Source organism: Chrysemys picta, chromosome 7 (genome assembly GCF_011386835.1).
Source record: "Chrysemys picta bellii isolate R12L10 chromosome 7, ASM1138683v2, whole genome shotgun sequence".
Classification (NCBI taxonomy): Eukaryota; Metazoa; Chordata; order Testudines; family Emydidae; genus Chrysemys; species Chrysemys picta.
In genome coordinates this window covers 96,387,267-96,406,703 of record NC_088797.1, presented here as the reverse complement: position 1 = coordinate 96,406,703, position 19,437 = coordinate 96,387,267, and the positions used below count along the sequence as shown (strand labels likewise).

Sequence of the window (19,437 nt, the reverse complement as noted above, 5' to 3'; positions counted from 1 at the left end):
GATCCCGGACGGCGACCGCTCAGGCTGTGTTTGGCCGCGCGCCACCTAGCCCGGGGCCGTGTGTGCCCCCGCCCCACCCCCAGCTCGGCCTCACCCCTGCCGCGGGCGCAGGGGCCCCGCCCCAGCCCTAGAGTCGCTCTGCTCCATTCCAACCCCGCTGGGGCTGCAGCAGCCTGCGTTAAAAGGCCCGGGGCCCCGCCTGCACCCCGACACGTGAAGCAACAGCTGCAGGAGTAGCCCTTGAAATACTAGTCCAGACACTGCGTGAGGTGCTGTTTTGCTGAAAATGTGAAAACCACTCTCAGGCTTGTCTCGCCATGGACTTATTCCTGGTTAGCTGCATGTATGGAGACTACATGGACGCAAGAGAGTTAATCAGGAACAACTCCATATAAAGACAAGTCATTGCTGGGTTCCAGTTGTCCGGTTTTTGACCAACCAGAAAAATATTTACTGGTGCTAGAGAACCTGCCACTCTCACCCAGGGATGCTGAAACAATTTGTATAGTAGGGGTGCTGAAGCCATTGAACCAAAGTGTAAACCCTGTGTATAATAGAAACCATATCACACCAGCACCTATGCCCTCACCCTCCTAAGTCATGCCCTAAACCAAAATGACAAGGTGAAACAGAAATCAACATCCCTAACCCGTAACTTTCTGGCAAGACTTGAAAGCACCCACTTCTGTATAGTAGCTAGATCACCTCCTTACACTCCTGTTCACACAGCATGAAACCAACTTTTTTTGAAAGCTGTTTCACATTAATTTGAAACAAGTCATAGTGGCCCAGTTGGGCAACTTTCAAAACTGGCTGAAGTTAGAATGATCTGTCCCCAACATAAAGCATCAATGAAACAGTTACCTAAAGACTATTTCATTTGTTTTCCCACATGGGTTGTTTGGATGTCCCTGAAAAGGTTTGTTACATTTCTGTGAAATTGTGTTGTCCTAGTTTGTTTTGCACCAACAACACTAGTTTTATGGAGTACCATACTTTAGCCTCCATTAAGTCTGACTCTTCTACCCCTCCACAATCCATATGCTTATTACCACAGCAACTAGGCTTCCTGTGAGGAAGGCCAAACCCTTTAGCTTCCCCAGACTGGTATAATATCATTCCCCATTACTGATGGCCTAGCTAATATAGGTTGGCACTTGGTACCATGTACATTGTTCCTCTAATTAAGAAGAGCTGAGAGAAAGCCAACAGGACTTGGCTCTTCCAAACAGTTGGATGAATGCCTTTGCTGTTCCTAAGACAGAAGTGAACTGACAACTAATACCCTAGCTAAAGTCCTAAGGTAAAGCAGCAAATACTGAAATCATTTATTATTCTATACACACTCCACCACACCACATCATGGGATTATTTGCATAACTGTCACAGGTATACTCACTGATATTTGGCAAATTAAGGACCAAGGTCTGGCAGAAGCAGAGATAGTTTCCAGCTCATATCCTTTTTGAAAATTAAGCTACAAATTGAAGGAACTAACAAATTGTAATGTAATACTTTACATGTTGATCACAAGAAGCCTGGACAGAATTTCAAGAGCTTATCGTCTGAATGCATGTTTAGGGACATGAGGTTTTGACATCAGTGAAGCAAGAGAAACAGTAGAGCATTTTGTCTATCAGCAACTTACAATTGGAGGCTGAGCACAGACTACTCCCCACCCCCCTGTCTTCTGAAACACCAAAAAAATGTGTTATATGAAGCACTCTCATATCCTCATTCTATAGTAAATACTTATATGGCTCCCATCAGCACCATGTCGGAGCACCTAACAGTCTTTAATGTATTTGTCCTCACTACAGGTCCCCAAGTCCTAGGCAGCTACCCTAGCCACTGGACCATCCTACTTCCCCCCCCCCCTTTATTTTTAAAATTTAAATAATGCATAAGCATTGGTGTGAGTTGTAACGCAGAACCATTTTTTTGTTTTGGATTTTCATTGAGCATAGTTATTAGTAGGTGCTTCATGAAAGCATCTCTAAGGATAGGACAAGAAGCAATGAGCTTAAATTGCAGCAAAGGAGGTTTAGGTTGGACATTAGGAAAACATTCCTCTCAGGGTGGTAAAGCACTGGAATAAATTGCCTAGGGAGGTTGTGGAATCTCAAACATTGGAGATTTTTTAAGAGCGGGTTAGACAAATACCGGTCAGGAATGGTCTAGAATAGGTAATACTTAGTCCTGCCATGAGTGCAGGGAACTGGACTAGATGACCTCTCAAGGTCCCTTTCAGTCCTATGATTCTATGAAAGCAATAGTAACCATTTCCAACGTGTGCTGGTTCTGGACCAATCCTTTCATTATATCCTTGATGATTAGACTGATCCTTTATTAGCATCTAACTTCAGCAGAAGAAAACCTAAAACTAGGGTGACCAGATAGCAAGTGTGAAAAATCAGGACACCTTTTTACAAGGGAGTGAGGGGACCATATAGTTGAGTATATAAGACAAAGACTAATATCAGGACATCTGGTCACCCTACCTGAAGCACATACGATATTACTGCTCACAATTCAGGTGTCTCCTATACCCAAATTACTATCCAATTAATGTTAACCACTTTATTGCCTGAATTGTAATACTGTCCTCTTCTGATCTATTGCCAGAGGAAAGGTCACCATCATACCTCTTCTGTCCAAATTTTCACTATTTCCCTGACGTAGAACAAGATTTGGTGATGATAGACTGATTTCCACCTCCTCCTCACACTATCAGAAAAGCAACCCCTTGTCAGAACAAATTCAACATGTGCCTTCGGATCAACAATGAAATAAGGAGTGACTCACTGAATACAAGTCAGTTTTTCCATCCCCTTGACTGTCCCTGGCAACACAGCTAACATGCCCATCTATTATCAAGGTGGCAAAATTCCCACCTTGACTCTGGCTCCATCAGTGACCCAAGGACAAGGACCCACATAGGGACATTCCCCACATCCCCAGCCTAGCTAACCAGCAAACCAGCACACTCAGATCAATATCAACTCATTTGTATTACAGTAGTACCCAAAAGGCACCACTATGCTGGGCACTGTACATATGTTAAATGGGATAGATCAGCAATTCTGGGAATCTATCAGCAACGCAGTACATCAAGCTCATCAATAAATACATTATTTCAATTTTCCTTACTACAAGAAAATCCTTTAGGTACAACTCTATCAGATTGAAAAGTTTTGCAAGAAGTTTTTTAGGCAAGAGTTTTCTCCTGTATTAAAGAAGATGCCCCAAAAGTGAAAAGAGACTCAAGTACTTGTTCTGCTTATGAGTTTTATTTACACAGGATTGTTACTAGTGGTCTTAAATGAAGGCTAGATCCCTTCTATTTACAATTTTATATACATGTTTGTACTTGAAAAGTAAGAAAACTGTACAACAGAACTCCAAAACAAAATACAAATAAATTGGATCCAATTAAAGTAGTGAATACACATAAGAAAAAATCTCAGACATTTTAACTTTAAATTGTATGTTATGAGTAGTATATTTAAATGTAGTTTTAAACCAGATAGCAACATAAAAAGTTTCACCACACTAATTCAAATTTTTAACCAGAACAAGTTATGCAGACTCTGCTTTTAACACTGGACAACTGAAAAAACCTCCCAAATTTAAAAATATGTAATGATAAATCTGACTTCATTTCTACACAGAGGGACCAATTACAAAAATCACAGGAAAGCAATTTATTTACATTAAATACTATCAAAAATGGACTCAGAAAGAGCAAGTGTTAGCTACTTGCAGTATTATCCGTTTTCAATTTCTAATCCCTAAGATCGAACATTGTGTTTTACATATTTTAGAAACTAGGAAATATCTGCTTGTGTGACATGTACCATATGATCTTACTTCTCATACAATTAAAAGAAAAAGAAAAGTATTGCCAAACAATATGCTTTTGGGATTTTTTAGTATTGCACACCATAAAAGAAAGTTTCAAAAACTATTCCATCTGCATTTTTTTTCAGCATTTGTGTGTGGACTGAAATTTTTCGTATCAATGCTCCTGAAAACATACAGAGACTGTCTTCAGAAGATTGTTTTTAGTGTTTACCATCAAGCATAAAAATGAACCAATTTCTTTTATTAGTAATGGTTAAGCAAGATAAAAAACTGTTGGTGGCAAATAACTGTTAAAGGAAAATTAAGTGGATATTCCATGAAGTAGGCCGCACACCCAACACTTCAAAAAACAAATGATTGAAACCATCTGTTACCCATGCTAACTAGATTAAGAATTGTAGCAGCGGTATACCTACCCAGGCTACCATTATACTTTAATTTGCAGTGTACAAACACCTTTATAATACACTACAGATAATGGGCCTGATATTACCAGCATTTAAGTCAACTGGACTTTTGCTACTGATTTCATTTGTAGCAGGATTGGGCACAATATTTCCACAGTTCCTGAGTTAAATTTGCCTAAGCTGAAGAATGAAGCTACAATTTAAGCGAACTAAATAAGACATACCCCAATGCTTTATATTATCTGGTACAAACATACCTAAACAAACTCATTTGGTCCACAATATTTCTTACTAGTTAATTGTGGAGGTAATATTTGTACCAGAGTGTTTGGTTCAGATAGCAGTTCTTGGGCCTTATTTAATATTTAACATTTTTATCACTCCCCCAAAAAAGTGCCTTTGTGGTATTTGTAAAAAAATGTATGCCTAAATTTTTGTAAGTACCAACAAAAGTTATTACAAATGTTTATTGCATTAAGCAGATTCTTTTTAAATATTAAATATGTATTACCCACTTCTCAGTTTCACAAGTTTTAGTATTTTGCTCTCTGTGAAAACAATTCTTCCCACAAAAAGCTACTTAATACTGGCAACAGGGTGAAGATTTCATCAATTTCTGCCACTGTATTTAGTCAAATACTGTCTCTCTTCGTATTTCTTAAGCTTTTCTCTATAGTGGTTTTCATGTAAAATGATGTAATAATTCCTTTTTAATCAAGTGGTTTTCTACAATGTCAATAGACCTTTACATTATGGAGATTAGCTTTTCAGTGCTGGGCTATGGTTCTTGTCACCTTCTTTGTTGTCCTTCATTAGTGAGGCAAACACCTATAAATTAGTGTTAAAAAGGCAGGTTAAAATGACATGCAGGTTTAAAAAAATAATATTTAATTAACATTTATCGTAACATAGGCTACCCTTATAAAGAGACCATAATACAGATGTTTTTCTCAACAAGGATTATTTACATTTATCATAAACCTGAGGTTCCCTACATTTCCCCTAATGTCTAATCTTTAGGCCGAGTGTTATAACTGCCAACCCCACAAGAAGAGACTGATTGAAAGGGACTAGAAGCCAGATACCACTAATCCTTATTGGCCACAATCAAGGCACTTCCCCTTTCCCTCCATCCTAGGGAGTACTCCCACAGCTCCAGCTTCCTCCAGAAGCAAACAGAGCTGAGCTCAGACATTTGACATGGCAAAGCACTACCAAAGTAGCCCAGCCCACATGATGGCTTCACTTAATAAAGTACCGTATATACTTGTTCATAAGCTGCATTTTTTTTTTAGTAAAAAAGGGAAGCACCAGAGAAGGGTGTCGGCTTATGATAGGGTTACCATATTTCCACAAACAAAAAAGAGGACACTGGGGGGGGGGGGGGGGGAAGCCCCGCCCTAGCCCCGCCCCATCCACTCCCTCCCACTTCCCACCCCCTGACTGCTCCCCTCAGAACCCCAACCCCCCCTGCTTCTTGTCCCCTGACTGTCCCCTGCTGAGAACCCCCTACCCTAACTGCCCCCCCCAGGACCCTACCTGTCCCCTGACTGCCCTGACCCTTATCCACTCGCATGGGTGGCAGGGTTGTAGAAATTTTGGTGGTGCCCAGAACCCCCCACCCCACCTGCCTAAGGCTCTGGGAGGGGGGTTGGGTGGGGGGAGGAGGTCTGGGGTGCAGGTCCTGGGCTGGGGATTAGGGTGCAGGAGGGGTGCAGGTTCTGGGATAGAGTTTGGGTGCTGGGTGCAGGCTCCGGGCTGGGGCAGGGGGTGGGTGTGCAGGAGGGGGTGAGGGGTGCAGGCTCTGGGATGGAGTTTGGGGGTGAGAGGCGGTGCAAAGGGAGGGGGTGCAGGCTTTAGGAGGAAGTTTGAGGGCAGGAAGGGGTGTGTGGGAAGAGGGAGGGGGATTGGGAGGGAGTTTGGGGATAGGAGGGGATGCAGGGGTGAGGGCTGTGGGTCTGGGGATGAGGGGTTCATGATGCAGGAGGGGGCTCAGGGATGGAGCAGAGGATTAGGGTGTGTGGGGATGAAGGCTGGGGGGTTTGGGGTGTTGGAGAGGCTCAGGGCTAGGGTGGAAGGGCAGGGTAAGGGCAGCCTGTCTTCCCATTAGTGGATGGGGGCACTAGGACCCGGGGGCAGCAGACAGCAGTTGTCTGCGTGTACTGCCAGAGCCAGCACATGCAGACAAGGGAGAGGCAGACAGGAATGGGGGACCCACCGAGGGGGGGATGCACGGAGGGGGGGTGGCAGGTGGAGGCTGGGGACCCATCCAACACTCCCCCACTCCCTGACTGCCCCCCCCCCCACTCCTCTTACCATTCTGGCTCCACGTGGGTCGGTTTGTGTGTTACAGAGGACTACAGAGAGAGGGAGGGGGAAGCAGGGGAGGGCTCTGGCTGCTGGAGGCCAATGGGAGTGGGTCAATCGGCCTAGCCGCCCAATCAGCAGCCACACTCTGCATGGAAGGGAGGGAGGGAGGCGAGGGAGAAAAAAAACCCCGGACATTTTAACCTTGTTACCAATTCCTCCCGGACGGCTATTTAGAGACGCAAAAGCCGGACATGTCCGGGGAAATACGGACGGATGGTAACCCTAGCTTATGAACAGGTATAGAGAGGGAGAGGCGGACACAGCCCCTCCCCCCATCACAGGGAGCAAGGAGAGGTAGCACAGCCAGCAGAGCCAGAAGGGAAGAGGCGGGGCCAGAGTCTCTCCGCTTCTGGCCACACTGCTCTCCCCCCAGCCTCCGAAGCAGCTGCAGCCCTGGGGCTGGCAGGCTGCAGCCGTGCCGCTCGGCCCCACCCCCCAGAGCAGGCTGTGGCCACGCTGCAGCCACGTCACCCAGCCCAGCCCACTGGAACATGCTGCGGCCGCGCTGCCAAGTCTGGCCTGCCGGAGCAGGCTGCGGCCGTGCTGCCCAGCGTGCTGGAGAAGCTCCAGCCAGGCCAGAGACATCCTCCCTTGGCCCTCCACAGATAAGGTGGGAAGGGATGGGAATGGGAGAGTGTGGGGGTCCCAGGCTAGGGGTGGGGTCATGTTAGGGGGTAGTCACAGGGGTTACTCCCCTGACCCCAAGCTTCTCCCCCCAAAAAACATTTCCCCACCAGTTGCTATCCCAGCCTGTCAGGGTAAGCAGCTGGCGCACCGGGACACTTTGTTTACTTAGGTTTACCTCCGTGTCTGCGGACGCTCGAGGTAAACAAACCATCTCGGCCCACCACCAGATTATCCTCCTGATAGCCCGGGAGCCAAAGTTTGCTGACTCCTGAATTATAGGGTCAGCTTATGAATGGGTCATAAAATTTTTCCATTTTTACTTATCCATCTTGGGGGGGAGGGGGGGGGGGAGTCGGCTTATAAACTAACCAGCTTATGATTGAGTATATACACAGTACCTGTTCTTCATTGCTCAGTGTGCAAAAGGGCCTGATATAGCAAAAAATGTGTTTGGCATCTCTTTCATCCCAACCATGGGTTTTGTACTCTTGTAGTCTGATATGGACTTCAGCAGCAATAGTGCAAATAGTTGCTGAATATTGGATTTTAAATATTTTTCCTAAAACTTCTAAAGAAAAAAATTTGGGCACATATAGAAAAATGTGACCAGCTCCTGAGCTGCTAAAGCCCAGGAGAGATTCAAATGCCACAACAATTCAAAACTGTACTAAATAGAAGCAAGATATTTTGCTGAAAAAAAATGCCCTATAAAATTTACTTTAAATCCTATATCTTAGTCAATTTTTCAGTTAGGACATATTTCATATAATAAATAAGATTTAATGTTTATCAATAAATATTTGTTTTCTGGACTCATAACTCAACTATGGCATTTTCCCCTACTGTTTCTGCACTGGACTGGAAAGTTGGTCTTATACAGAGTCCTAAGGATGCCTGAATCTATTCATTTTAGGGCAACCATTTTATTATGGTTCTCTTCAAAGCTCCATGACCATGGAGCAGGCAAAGAAACCAACTTCTCATAACTCTTGTTCTTCAAGATGGGTTGTTCACGTCCATTCCAATTAAGTATGCGCACGCTGCATGCACGGCAGCCGGAAAGTTTTTCCCTTAGCAGTATCCATCACGTCAGCTCAGGCGCACCCTGGGGTTGCACCTTTATGGCACTGGATATAGGACCCTGCCGACCCGCCACCCCCCCAGTTCCTTCTTGCCGACTGCTCTCACAGAGGGGTAGGAGGGTGGGAATTGGAATAGACATGAACACCACATCTCAAAGAACAACAACAGTTACGAGAAGGTAGGTAACCATTTTTTCTTCGAGTGCTTGTTCATGTCAGTTCCAATTAGGCGATTACCAAGGCCAAGTTTGGAGGCGGGGTCGGAGCTCAGAGGTTTGCTGACTGTAGCACTGCTCTACCGAAGACTGCATCATCTCTGGCCTGCTGGGTGATAGCGTAATGTGAGGTAAAAGTGTGTATTGATGACCAAATTGCCACTCTGCATATTTCCTGGATTGGAACATGCTCCAGGAATGCAGCTGACGAAGCCTGCGCCCTCATGGAGTGTGCTGTAAACGGAGGGGCAGGTACCTTTGTAAGGTTGTAGCATGCCCCGATGCAGGACGTGATCCATGATGAAATCCTTTTCATTCTGTACACTATTACGACAAACAGCTAAATGGACTTCCGGAACGGTTTTGTTTGCTCAGTGTAAAAGGCCCAGAGAACGTCCGAGTGACATTTTTGCTCCCTGCTGCTAGAGTGCAGATTAGGGTGGAAAACTGGTACAAAGATGTACTGGTTGACGTGAAACTGGGAGACAACCGTAGGAAGGAAAGCTGGATGCAGCCTGAACTGAACTTTGTCCTTATAGAACACAGTGTAAGAGGGCTCTGATATTAAGGCCTGGAGCTCAGATACCTCCTGGCTGACGTGATTGCCACCAGAAACACCACCTTGTATGAGACGTACAAGCAGAGTACATGTTGCCAGCGGTTCGAAAGATGGCCCCATTAGTCTGAAAAGGACCAGGTGGAAGTCCCATGCCGGGAACGGCTGTCGGATGTGCAGGTATAGCCGTCCAGGCCTTTCCGGAAATGACTGACCATTGGGTTGGCAAAGACCAACCGACCACCTGCACCTGGATAGAAGGCAGAAGTGGCAGCCAAGTGAACCTTTATTCATGACATGGACAACCTCTGCTGCTTGAGATGGAGAAGGTAGTCCAGTATGAGGGGTATGGACAGCGTTGTGCTGACCAGATTGAAAAATCTCCTCCACTTGGCCAGGTAGGTAGCCCTTGTGGAAGGTTTCCTACTGCCAAGGAGGACTTGTCTGACCGGGTCCAAACAAGCGAGCTCCATTGGGTTCAGCCATGGAGCTTCCACACTGAGGTGCAGCGATTCAAGGTTCAGGTGCTGGAGACGGCCGTGATCCTGAGTTATCAAGTCCAGGAAGAGTGGCAAGGTGATTGGGGCTTCCATTGACATTTCCAGAAGAGACGTGTACCAGTGTTGACGGGGCCAAGCTGGAGCTACCAATATCATTGAGGCCTCATCGCTCTGAACTTTGAGGAGCACCTTGTGAACAAGAGAAATGGGAGGAAACTCATAAGAGGTGTCCCTTCCAGGGAAAGAGAAACGCACCTGTGATAGAGCCCTGGCTGTGATTCAGGAAGGAGCAAAAGTGCTGGTACTTCCTGTTCTATCGTGTGGCAAACCCCCACTGTTGAAAGACAGAAACCGCAAAATTCAGGCACAAGGATCACTTGTGGCCATGGAACGACATGCTGAGATAATCCGACAATCTGTTCTGCACTCCAGGGAGGTACAATGCTTCCAAGTGTACCGAGTGAGCTATGCAGAAGTCACACAGTTTGAGGGCTTCTTGGCACAGGGGAGAGGAGTGTGCACCCCGTCTGTTTATATAAAACATCGCCATCGTGTTGTCTGTCATAACCAATACACATTTCCGCTCCAGATGAACTCGAAAGGTCTGGCATGCTAGGCTGACTACTCTCAACTCTCTGACGTTGATATGGAGGGAGAGCTCCGCCTGTGACCAGAGATCTTGGGTCCTGAGGTCTCCCAGGTGCGCCCCACCTCCTACCCCAATGCAGATGCTTCCATCACCAGCAAAAGGGATGGTTAAGGTCTGGTGAAAGGGACCCCCACGTTCACCATCTGTGGGTCGAGCCACCACAGGAGGGAGTCGAGGACCAGATGAGGTAAAGTGACTATCTCATCCAGACCATCCCAAGCCGGGCAATACACCGAAGCTAGCCATGCCTGAAGAGGCCGGAGTCTGAGTCTGGCATGCTGTACTACATAGGTGCAAGCGGCCACGTGTCCCAGAAGCTTCAGGCAATTCCTTGCTGTGGTGGTAGGAAACTGAGGTTTCGAATGATGTTGCCCAGGGACTGGAACTGCCATTCCAGGAGGTATGCCCTGGCCTGTGTGGAGTCTAGTACCGCCCCTATATACTCTATCCTCTGAACTGGGGACAGAGTTGAGTTTTGCACATTGAGAAGCCCAGTTCATCAAAAGTTGCTCTTATGAAGCCAATTTGTGCCTCCACTTGCATCCTGGAGCGGCCCTTAATTAGCCAGTTGTTGAGGTATGGAAAAACCTGTACTTGTCGCCTGCGCAGGAATGCAACCACGACTGCCATGCACTTGGCAAACATTCGAGGAGCCACTGACAGGACAAACAGGAGGACCGTGAACCAGTAGTGATTGTGGTTCACTACAAACCTGAGATACCGCCTGTGGGACGGTGTGATCGCAATGTGAAAGTAAGTGTCCTTCAAATCGAGGGCAGCATACCAGTACCCTGGATCCAAGAAAGGGATAATGGAGGCCAAAGACCATGCAGCTCCTGAGAAACCTCTTCCACAGAGGGCTTCCTGAAGTGAGGCTCGGGCAACCAGCTTTCCTTCCTCCACTTGGGAGAAGAATTCTGCCCTGGAGTCCTCCAGCAACAACTCCATGAATTTGGCAGTTGTAATTGCCAGGTGATTAGAGATCCAGAGTTGTAGCCCCCCGGTGGCATACATTTTTCTCCCGATTTTTTGGGAAGGATTTTTTGAGTGGTAGCCTTGGTGCTCCCACTCATTTGCCACTAGGGAGTCTGGTGGCAGATGGGTATAGTGGTGCTCAAACTCTTTCCTCTTGGTAGTAAAGAGGCTGGAGTCTGCCACAATGTCTTAGGGGTCTCTTGTCTGGTCCCTATCAGAGGCAGGGTAAAATGGGAGGGACCAGAAAGGGCAAGGATGTCCACCATCAGGTCAGAGGACTCAACCACCTCCTCAACCTGGTTGCGCAGGTTTTGCACTACCCTGCGCATGAGTTGCTGGAGCACCCTACTGTCCTCTAGGGCTGGGGCGGTTGATGTGCCCGCCACGGCCTCGTCAGGCGAGGAAGAGGACGACGAGACCCTAGGCAGAAGTGGGTTGTGCTCGCTACCCTTGACATCGAGGGGATCTCACTATCTGGCCGGTGCCAGCGCTATCAGTGCCACAGCGAGCACGGCCGACGTCCATGTCGGTACTGGAGGTATCGGTGCCGGCAGTACAGCGACCGTCTGGGAGGCCGAGGGCACATACGACATCGACTCCACAGAAGCCCACCTAGAATAGGACAGGTGGCTCTAGCCCTGGCGGAAAGCCCAGGGGGTCCAAAAGAGCCACGGGGCTGCCACTGACCCAGCCATGGTCCCAGCTGGAGATGGTGTCTTGTCTGCAGGACCTTAAACTCCTGCTCCTTCTGGACCTGATGCAGTAGGACTCCACTTCCAACTCAGAGGACTCTGTATAAGAGGACATGGAGGAGTGGATCCCATTAGTGCCGGAGAGCAGCGTCTAGGGCTATGGGACCAACACAGCTCTCATACCCATGTGCTCAGCGACAGCACCGGTCACCGGTGCCGAGGGGATGGCGACCAGGGCAGCGTCAGCACCAGTTTGCCCCTGGACGGCACCGGGGGCCTCACGGGTGCTGCTGAGACTGACACGGGCATCCTGTCCCATCTTGGGGGAGAGGGGGGCGGAAGGGGAGAAAGAGGGGAGGCAATGCCATGAGGGCAATCAGGTCTTCAGCCAGTTCAAATGCCTCCAGTGTGGAGGGCATCTGCAAGTCAAGGCTCTCCCGGATCGGGGAGTGGAGGGGGTCTGGACTCAACTGGTCCCAGGGAGGCAGGGCAGGAATGAACACGACCCTCTATGCAGAGGCCAAGCTCGCGTGGCCCGACACAGGTCTCACAGTGGGCTCCTATAACGCTGCTCTGGGCATGGGGGAGCATCCCCTCTCTGGTCTTCTCTTCTTGTGGGGGACCGGAGAAAGAGAGGTGCTGCCCACTGCCCTGCGTGGAGCTCCTATGGGGCAACACCTGCCGGTGCCAAGAGTCTCTACTAAAGTCCTTTCTCAGCACTGACTCATGTCCTGACTGTGCCAGGGCGCCATGCACTGGTGCCGAGGCGCTTGGCATCAGCCCCACCGAGTCAGGGTCCAAATGGAGACACAAAGCAGCCTCTATCAGAAGTACTTGAGGCGCTGCTCCCTCTCTTTTTGGGTGCTCGGCCGAAAACCCCTGCAGATCTTGCAGCACTCCTTGAGGTGGCCTTCACCCAGACACTTCAGGCAAGAATTGAGGGGGTCACTTTTTGACATATGCTTGCCACAGTCTATTCAGGGTTTAAACCCCAGGGATTGAGGCATGCCATGGTACTGGAGAAAAAGGGGGGGGGAGGGGCAAAGAGTGCATCCCCAACTAAATCCTATCTAAATCTAAACTAATACAACTATACACGATAGGGGAGTTGCACTTACAGAGCAAGAGCCACGAGCATTCCGGCCAACCGTCACTGGTGATAAGAAGGAACTGAGGGGGTGGCAGGGTCCTATATCCAGCGCCATAAAGGTGCGACCCCAAGGGGCACCTGAGCGGACCCAATGGATACTGCTAGGGGAAAAACTTTCCGGCTGCCATGCACACGGTGCGCGCAGACCTAATTGGAATTGACATGAACAAGCACTCTAAGAACAACTTTCATTCCTGCATTTATTTTCCAATGAAGGAAGTAGTAAGCCATCACACCTCCATGAATGACACTGGATCTGCTCTTCAAATAGATAAGTAGGATGCACTTCACATGAAGAGAGCAATCCAAACATATGCTTTTGATACAGTATTTCTTCTTTAAAAAACAAAACAAAACAAAAAACACAACAGATTTCCAGCAGAAAATAGGATCTATAATGGGGGAATTACCCTACATGTTTTGAAATTATACAGGCCACTGTCTACTTTGAGAAATGTATATTAACAACTTTTAGTCACATTATTATTTTCACTCACCTGGGCCCATTTTTTGTTACTATTCTGCATCTGAATAGCTGCAATGCAACTAAAAAGCTTTTCTGATGTGATGTCTTCGGGCAGTTTTGTTAGAAACTGTGCTATATGAATGAAGTCCATCTGTAGGAGGATATCTTCATATAATCGAAGGATTCCTAATCCTGTTCTAAACAAAAACTCTTCTCCATCTCTACAAAAGACATCCCAGACTCGACAGGCCAGATCAAGTGGTAGTGACTTGCTGTAGAGAGTGAAGATCCTATAATGTATAAAAAGGTAACCGGTTAGTGCTACTGTTTTACTTCAGAAACATGATTGGATCCCATACCCCTCCCTTCTCTAGGTTACTGAAAGCTATCAAATGACAAATTAGCACTGACATGTTCAAGAGCTAAATGTTTTCTAGTTTTATCCTTTGCCAAATAGTTGCAATTTTAAAAGCTAGCAGAGTTTTAGATAGTCCCCTAGAATTTAAATTCCCAATCTGAGATTCTCTGCTATTTCCTTCCCATGCTACAGGAAATACTTCATTTGAGAGCCTTCCTTTTTCCCTCCCCCACAGAGCAATTCAGATATTTCCCTCCCACTGCAATTCAAAGGTCTCCAAAGAGACAATGTGGAGTAGGGATATACAACACTCTGAACAGGGCTTTTTCCTTGAATTTTGTTTTGGTTTAGGCTTCAGTAGCATTTTTGTCGAATTGATTGGAAAAGGCTTGAGGCATCATATGGACATGGTCACAAAACAAATGTTAGCTGTTCTGAAAGGCAAATATGACATTCAAACTTTAGGTTGGTTAGCAGTTTCTGAACGACTTCATTTTTTAGGGACAGACCAACGTTTTGTTATTCTGGGGAAATGATGGCATGACATTTACTCGGATGACAAGACATTAGACATTGGCAACATATACAATTCATGACATACATTCAGGATCACTTCATTTCTAAATCCAGTCATTTCTGGGATGAAGCACACCACCTCACAAAACACTTTAGAGTCGTAAAAGGAGAATATTGGAATCAATTAACAACTTGGGGAAACTTGATTAGAGAAAAAAATTTTTTTTTTTTTTTACATTTGTGTTTATATTGGTGGCAATCCAAAACTACTTTGAAGATGTGTAGATGTAGCAAATTTTAATTATTTTTTTTCCAATAAAGTTTAATATATTCGATATAATAGCACTACCAATTAATATGTCTTGTAGTTACCGATCATGGATCAACTCAATTAAAAAAGGGTTTTTAAAATGTTAATCTGTTAAATGTATATATAAATATGTATTGTGGTACTTTGCCCATGTTTTTAAAGAGTACTAACTATTTTCCATTCTTCCTTTATCTTTTTCTCTCCTCATTTTTAGTGTATTCCTCCAATTTGAACATTAAGAACTTTTACATGTTTGTTACTTCACTTTCACTTCAATTCTTATTCTTTTATTCTGCCTCTACCTTAGTTTTCCCTTCAGGCTCTCCTCTTACTCTTTTACTCAGTATCCCTTTAATGCTCCCTCTACCATTACGACTGGACCAAAATGTCACTCCCTTGAGCCTCCTCTTTCTGCCAAGGTTACAACTAAGCATCTCAACTATGTGGTACTGGAGCAAGGTCAAAAGGCCTACTAAATTCTTTTAATCTTGTTTTCTATATGAACGTATGTGTTATTTCTACTTCCAGTTCAAAAATATATACTGATGTTGGAACTATGTGCTCCTGTCAGGGCTGCCATGGGATATGCAGCTGTGCAAAGTAATTCTCCAGGAGTTCGTGAGACCCAGAAAGTTTGGAGGTAGTTTTAGTCCCACAAAAACTCCTGACCTATACTGTACTTCTGCTGGGGAAAAAAAGTGACGCAAAAATGGAGGGGGGGGGGAGGGAGGAAAATCACAGGCAGTTGCTAAATCAGATTTGCTGTGGCCATTAACTTACCAGTCTATCAAGTATATGTCTGGAGTAAGACTATATGATTTGAAGTGAAGAAATAGTTTTGGGAGATTTTCTTCAAAGAATACTTCAAATGCTGCAAAATATTTCAGCATCTGTAGGGAGAAGCATCACAAAAATTGAAGATCTTCAAACCTTAAAACTCGTCCATAGTACAACAAATTCTGCTTTTTATTTCTCTAGAAATGTATGTCTTTAGGTAATTAATCACACTAACTTGATTGTCTAATTCTAACCATCATTAGAAACTGTTTGCTATCCAAACGAATGAAGGATTAAAATGTTACTAATAGTAAGAATATGTTCTGAATCAAAGAACAAAATCAAGGTCTAATACTTTACAATTGGTAAGCATACCATGCTGTGATCCACACGAAAAAAGGCCAGCTGGCATGGCTTGTTTAGGAGGTTTGCAAAGGCAATGAAAGCATCTGCCTCTTCCAGATTGAGAATGAGTACTGCGGCAATGAAGGACATCCCTTGAACCTTCAATGGGGAAGTGCAATTAGCACACAAAGAATAAATAGCACAGTATCTTATATGTTTGTAAATGCAAATGTTTATAATCTGCAATGCGTCATTAACCAGTTATACAAAATTTTGAGATGTATACAAGATAACATGGTTAAGTAAAGGCAAAATATTAAATCAGTAATTTACAAAATTCTTTACAACATGTAGCTAAAAACAGCGATAACATGGCTCCAAGAAAATCATATTTATTGTGCAGAAGAAAGTTGGGGATGTTTGTCACTGAGGTTCCAGGAAGGTCTTGGGTGATCAAAGGTGCTCTGGGATTTGGAATGCCCCCTCTCTTTAAGGAAGACAACAGGCTGGATGCAGAGCTCATTAGCTCAGCAAAGACAGAGTTTGTCCCCAAATTCATTGTTCAGGTGTGGAAAAACTGCTACAGGGAAAAGAATCACATGGAAAAGGGTTCAGGCACAGCCAACTACATTGGAACAGAGACAACATTCCAGTTACACAGTAGAGTCAACTGGAACATTTCCGTTAGCCAATGCCATTTGTTCTCATGCCCCCAGCTCACACTCCTTAAGTGCATATATAAATAGTTAGCTACATTTAAATTTTTACACCTCTGCTGCCTGGAAATCTAGGAGCAGAGAAGTCAAAGTGCCTATCCATTTCTCCCACTGTTTCTACCTGCTGACATGTTTCACCTCCATCTCATCTAGATGACAATAATGTTTGGAGACTTTTAAAAAGAGCATTTTAACAGCAACAATCTACTTTCTTTACAGAACTTCCCTACCTGTAATAGCTGACCATAACATCAAGTAGGTTTTCAGAGACATATGCATCATATGTTCATTAAGATGGGAATTACTTTTAAAACTGCTGGTAGCACAGCACAATAAAAGTTCAGAGAACTAGAAGCTTTGATATACTGCAACTTAAATATCTGCATTATTAAAAATATATCAGTGCATAGAGCAAATACTTACATATCCCACATCAGGTCTGTAACATGTATATGCTCCTAAGACACTATGCAAGAGATCATGATATGGACCTCCCTTGGGGAGAGAAAAAAAAAAAGTGAATACTTTTGTAAAGCTTTCCTCAACCTAGGTAACTAAACCAATTAAATCAATTATTATTTTAAGACTCAAAGGTGAGCCCCTAAATTACTATGCTATTAGTAACCATTGAATCCCCAACTTCACCATACACATTAATTTTGCGTCAGGATCTACAATTATAAAAAGCAATTCTTAATATAGTGTTACTGTCAAGAATACCACCACTGCTACATTTAAAAAAAAAAAGGTGTCTTGAGTTCAAGGGCTATAAAATCTCATCTTAACTTTTCAGTTATTTTGAATGGACACACACACAATCAAATATACTTCATTCAAATGACACCACAAGCTCTTCAACTCTTGACATACAGTACAAAATGTGAATTAACAACGCTATGGCCTCTTCAGGAAACAGATTCTAAACCTCTCACCTTCTGAAAAATATAGAAGGACGGAAATGTGCGTGATATATCCAGCTTAATTAGTTCCAGGCTGGCCTCACGGTCAGCAACAGACACACCTGCATCTGCAAGTAAACAAAAAAAGTCATTTACGAAAATGGATAAAATACGCAGCTACTTCTATAGACATTTCTTTATTAGTCAATATGAAGTCACATGCATACACAGAAAGAACTTCAGGAAATTGTCTGTCTAAAACAGGAGAAAAAAAGAATTAATTCTTGTTCTCTGAATGTACTTCCTCCACAAAGCCATACTGTAAGAGTTGCATACCTAGGAACATACTCAGAGAACTTTTTTGAAAGAGAGGCTACTTAGCTTACAATAATTGGAGTTCTTTTAGATGCCTTTGTCCACCTGGATCTCGCTGTAAGTGTATGTGCACCCTATGCATGCAAACCTAGAATATTTTAGCCTGCAATGTCTGTTGGAGGCTGCGCATGCTCCTTGCACACCCTAACTTCCCCCCACCTCCAAGACAGGAACCCCTCTAAGGCATGCTACAGACGTTGCTTGAGCCCTTGTAAAGTGCACCCTAACTGTAGAGGGATGGAAATGCTCATTCATAGTATAAAAGATCTTATCAGTTCCATTAAAATCAGGCCCATGGAATACCCAATTGGTGCTGCAGGCAGAGGAAGCTCTTTGGCACCCTAACCCTTCCATGCCACCGGTCTCGGAGATCATTGCCTCACCTCTGTATCCACAAACTATATAAGTATCAGATCGGGGGGGGGGGGGGGGGGAGGGGGGGGAAATCAGGCTTTTCTTGTTTCTCCAATTTCTCACCAAAAAAATCAGAAGGTTTCTGCCCACTGATACCTGGAACATGTCCTGATTTTTTTAATTGATCAGGACAACACAAGATAAAAGATTCATTACAATAAGTTCTTGCTGCCTTGATCCCCTCCTGCTCCTGGACCTCCCCACCACCCAATTTGCAGCGTCCATGTTGTATTATGCCTCTTAACTGCCAACTCCTGTTGAAAATCAGTTCTAGGGTCACATGGTTAGAGTCACACACTCCTATAGTGAGGGTCTGAAGGCAATGTCATGAAGGAGAACCAGAGTTAACAGCCACTTTACTAATCCAGAATTGTCACTCTAGTAATTCAAGAATTGTCAACTAACTTTTTCAACTGGTTAGCAGCAACCACTAAGAACTGTTTAGCATCAAGATACCACATGGCAATCTGCTTAAAGACAGGTTTAAGGAACTGCACTGCTGTGAAAACAGGAGTTTCAAATCAATCAAGTAGAATGGAAAATATTAATTTCTGTAACTCATTCCAAGTTGGCTCTTAACAGTTTTTTGTTGTTTTTTTTAATCTTACTGGACTACAAAAAAGTCACGTCATGAAATCTCATTTTCTCTTATTAAATGTGTATAAAATTCAGAGTAAGTAAAAACTTCAGTTTCCATTAATAAATGCTCGTCAGTAAAATAAATACTATAACAGCCAGTAGGCGGTAGCTGTACCTGCCAACATTTAAAAGCTAGAAAGTTATTTGAGGAGAAAAATAGAGAAAACTTGAAAATACATGAGATTAGAAAAGCTTTTGGAAAGATGTGAAAAAGGAAGAATATTTTACTAAAAGAATTAAGGCCAATCTAAATACATAAAGTAAAATCTCTGGTATTTTCTGGACTTCTCTACATAATCATCAACTAACGGATCTTCCTGCTCTTGAAAATATTAGGGTGGGGGGGAGAAGAAGGGGGTAGGGGAAACATACTTCAAGTCTATTTGGTTTGGACTTCCCTTGGACATTTATAAGAAAAGCAACATAAATGCAACATGAATACGTTAAGCCGGAGCTAGAGCCCCATTTTTCCTTTTTAAGGGTGTCAAAATAAGCAAATGAACATTCTGCTTGAAAGGTGATACTATAATAATAA

The 19,437-nt window shown here is 44.5% G+C and overlaps 1 protein-coding gene across 9 annotated transcripts in view; it reads right to left on the bottom strand.

The window, feature by feature from the left end:
• Window positions 1-3,271: 3,271 nt before the first annotated feature.
• Window positions 3,272-19,437, bottom strand: part of TBC1D12 (TBC1 domain family member 12) — an 88,206-nt gene continuing 72,040 nt past the window's right edge. For all 9 annotated transcript variants that reach the window (XM_065552078.1, XM_065552080.1, XM_065552079.1 and 6 more), the window contains 6 exons: window positions 17,508-17,602; window positions 16,999-17,070; window positions 15,890-16,018; window positions 15,518-15,627; window positions 13,585-13,843; window positions 3,272-5,099 (listed from right to left, as the gene is read on the bottom strand). In XM_065552078.1, coding sequence (XP_065408150.1) covers window positions 5,031-5,099; window positions 13,585-13,843; window positions 15,518-15,627; window positions 15,890-16,018; window positions 16,999-17,070; window positions 17,508-17,602 — 734 coding nt within the window. In that variant the 3' untranslated portion in view covers window positions 3,272-5,030. The remainder of the gene's footprint in view (window positions 5,100-13,584; window positions 13,844-15,517; window positions 15,628-15,889; window positions 16,019-16,998; window positions 17,071-17,507; window positions 17,603-19,437) is intronic.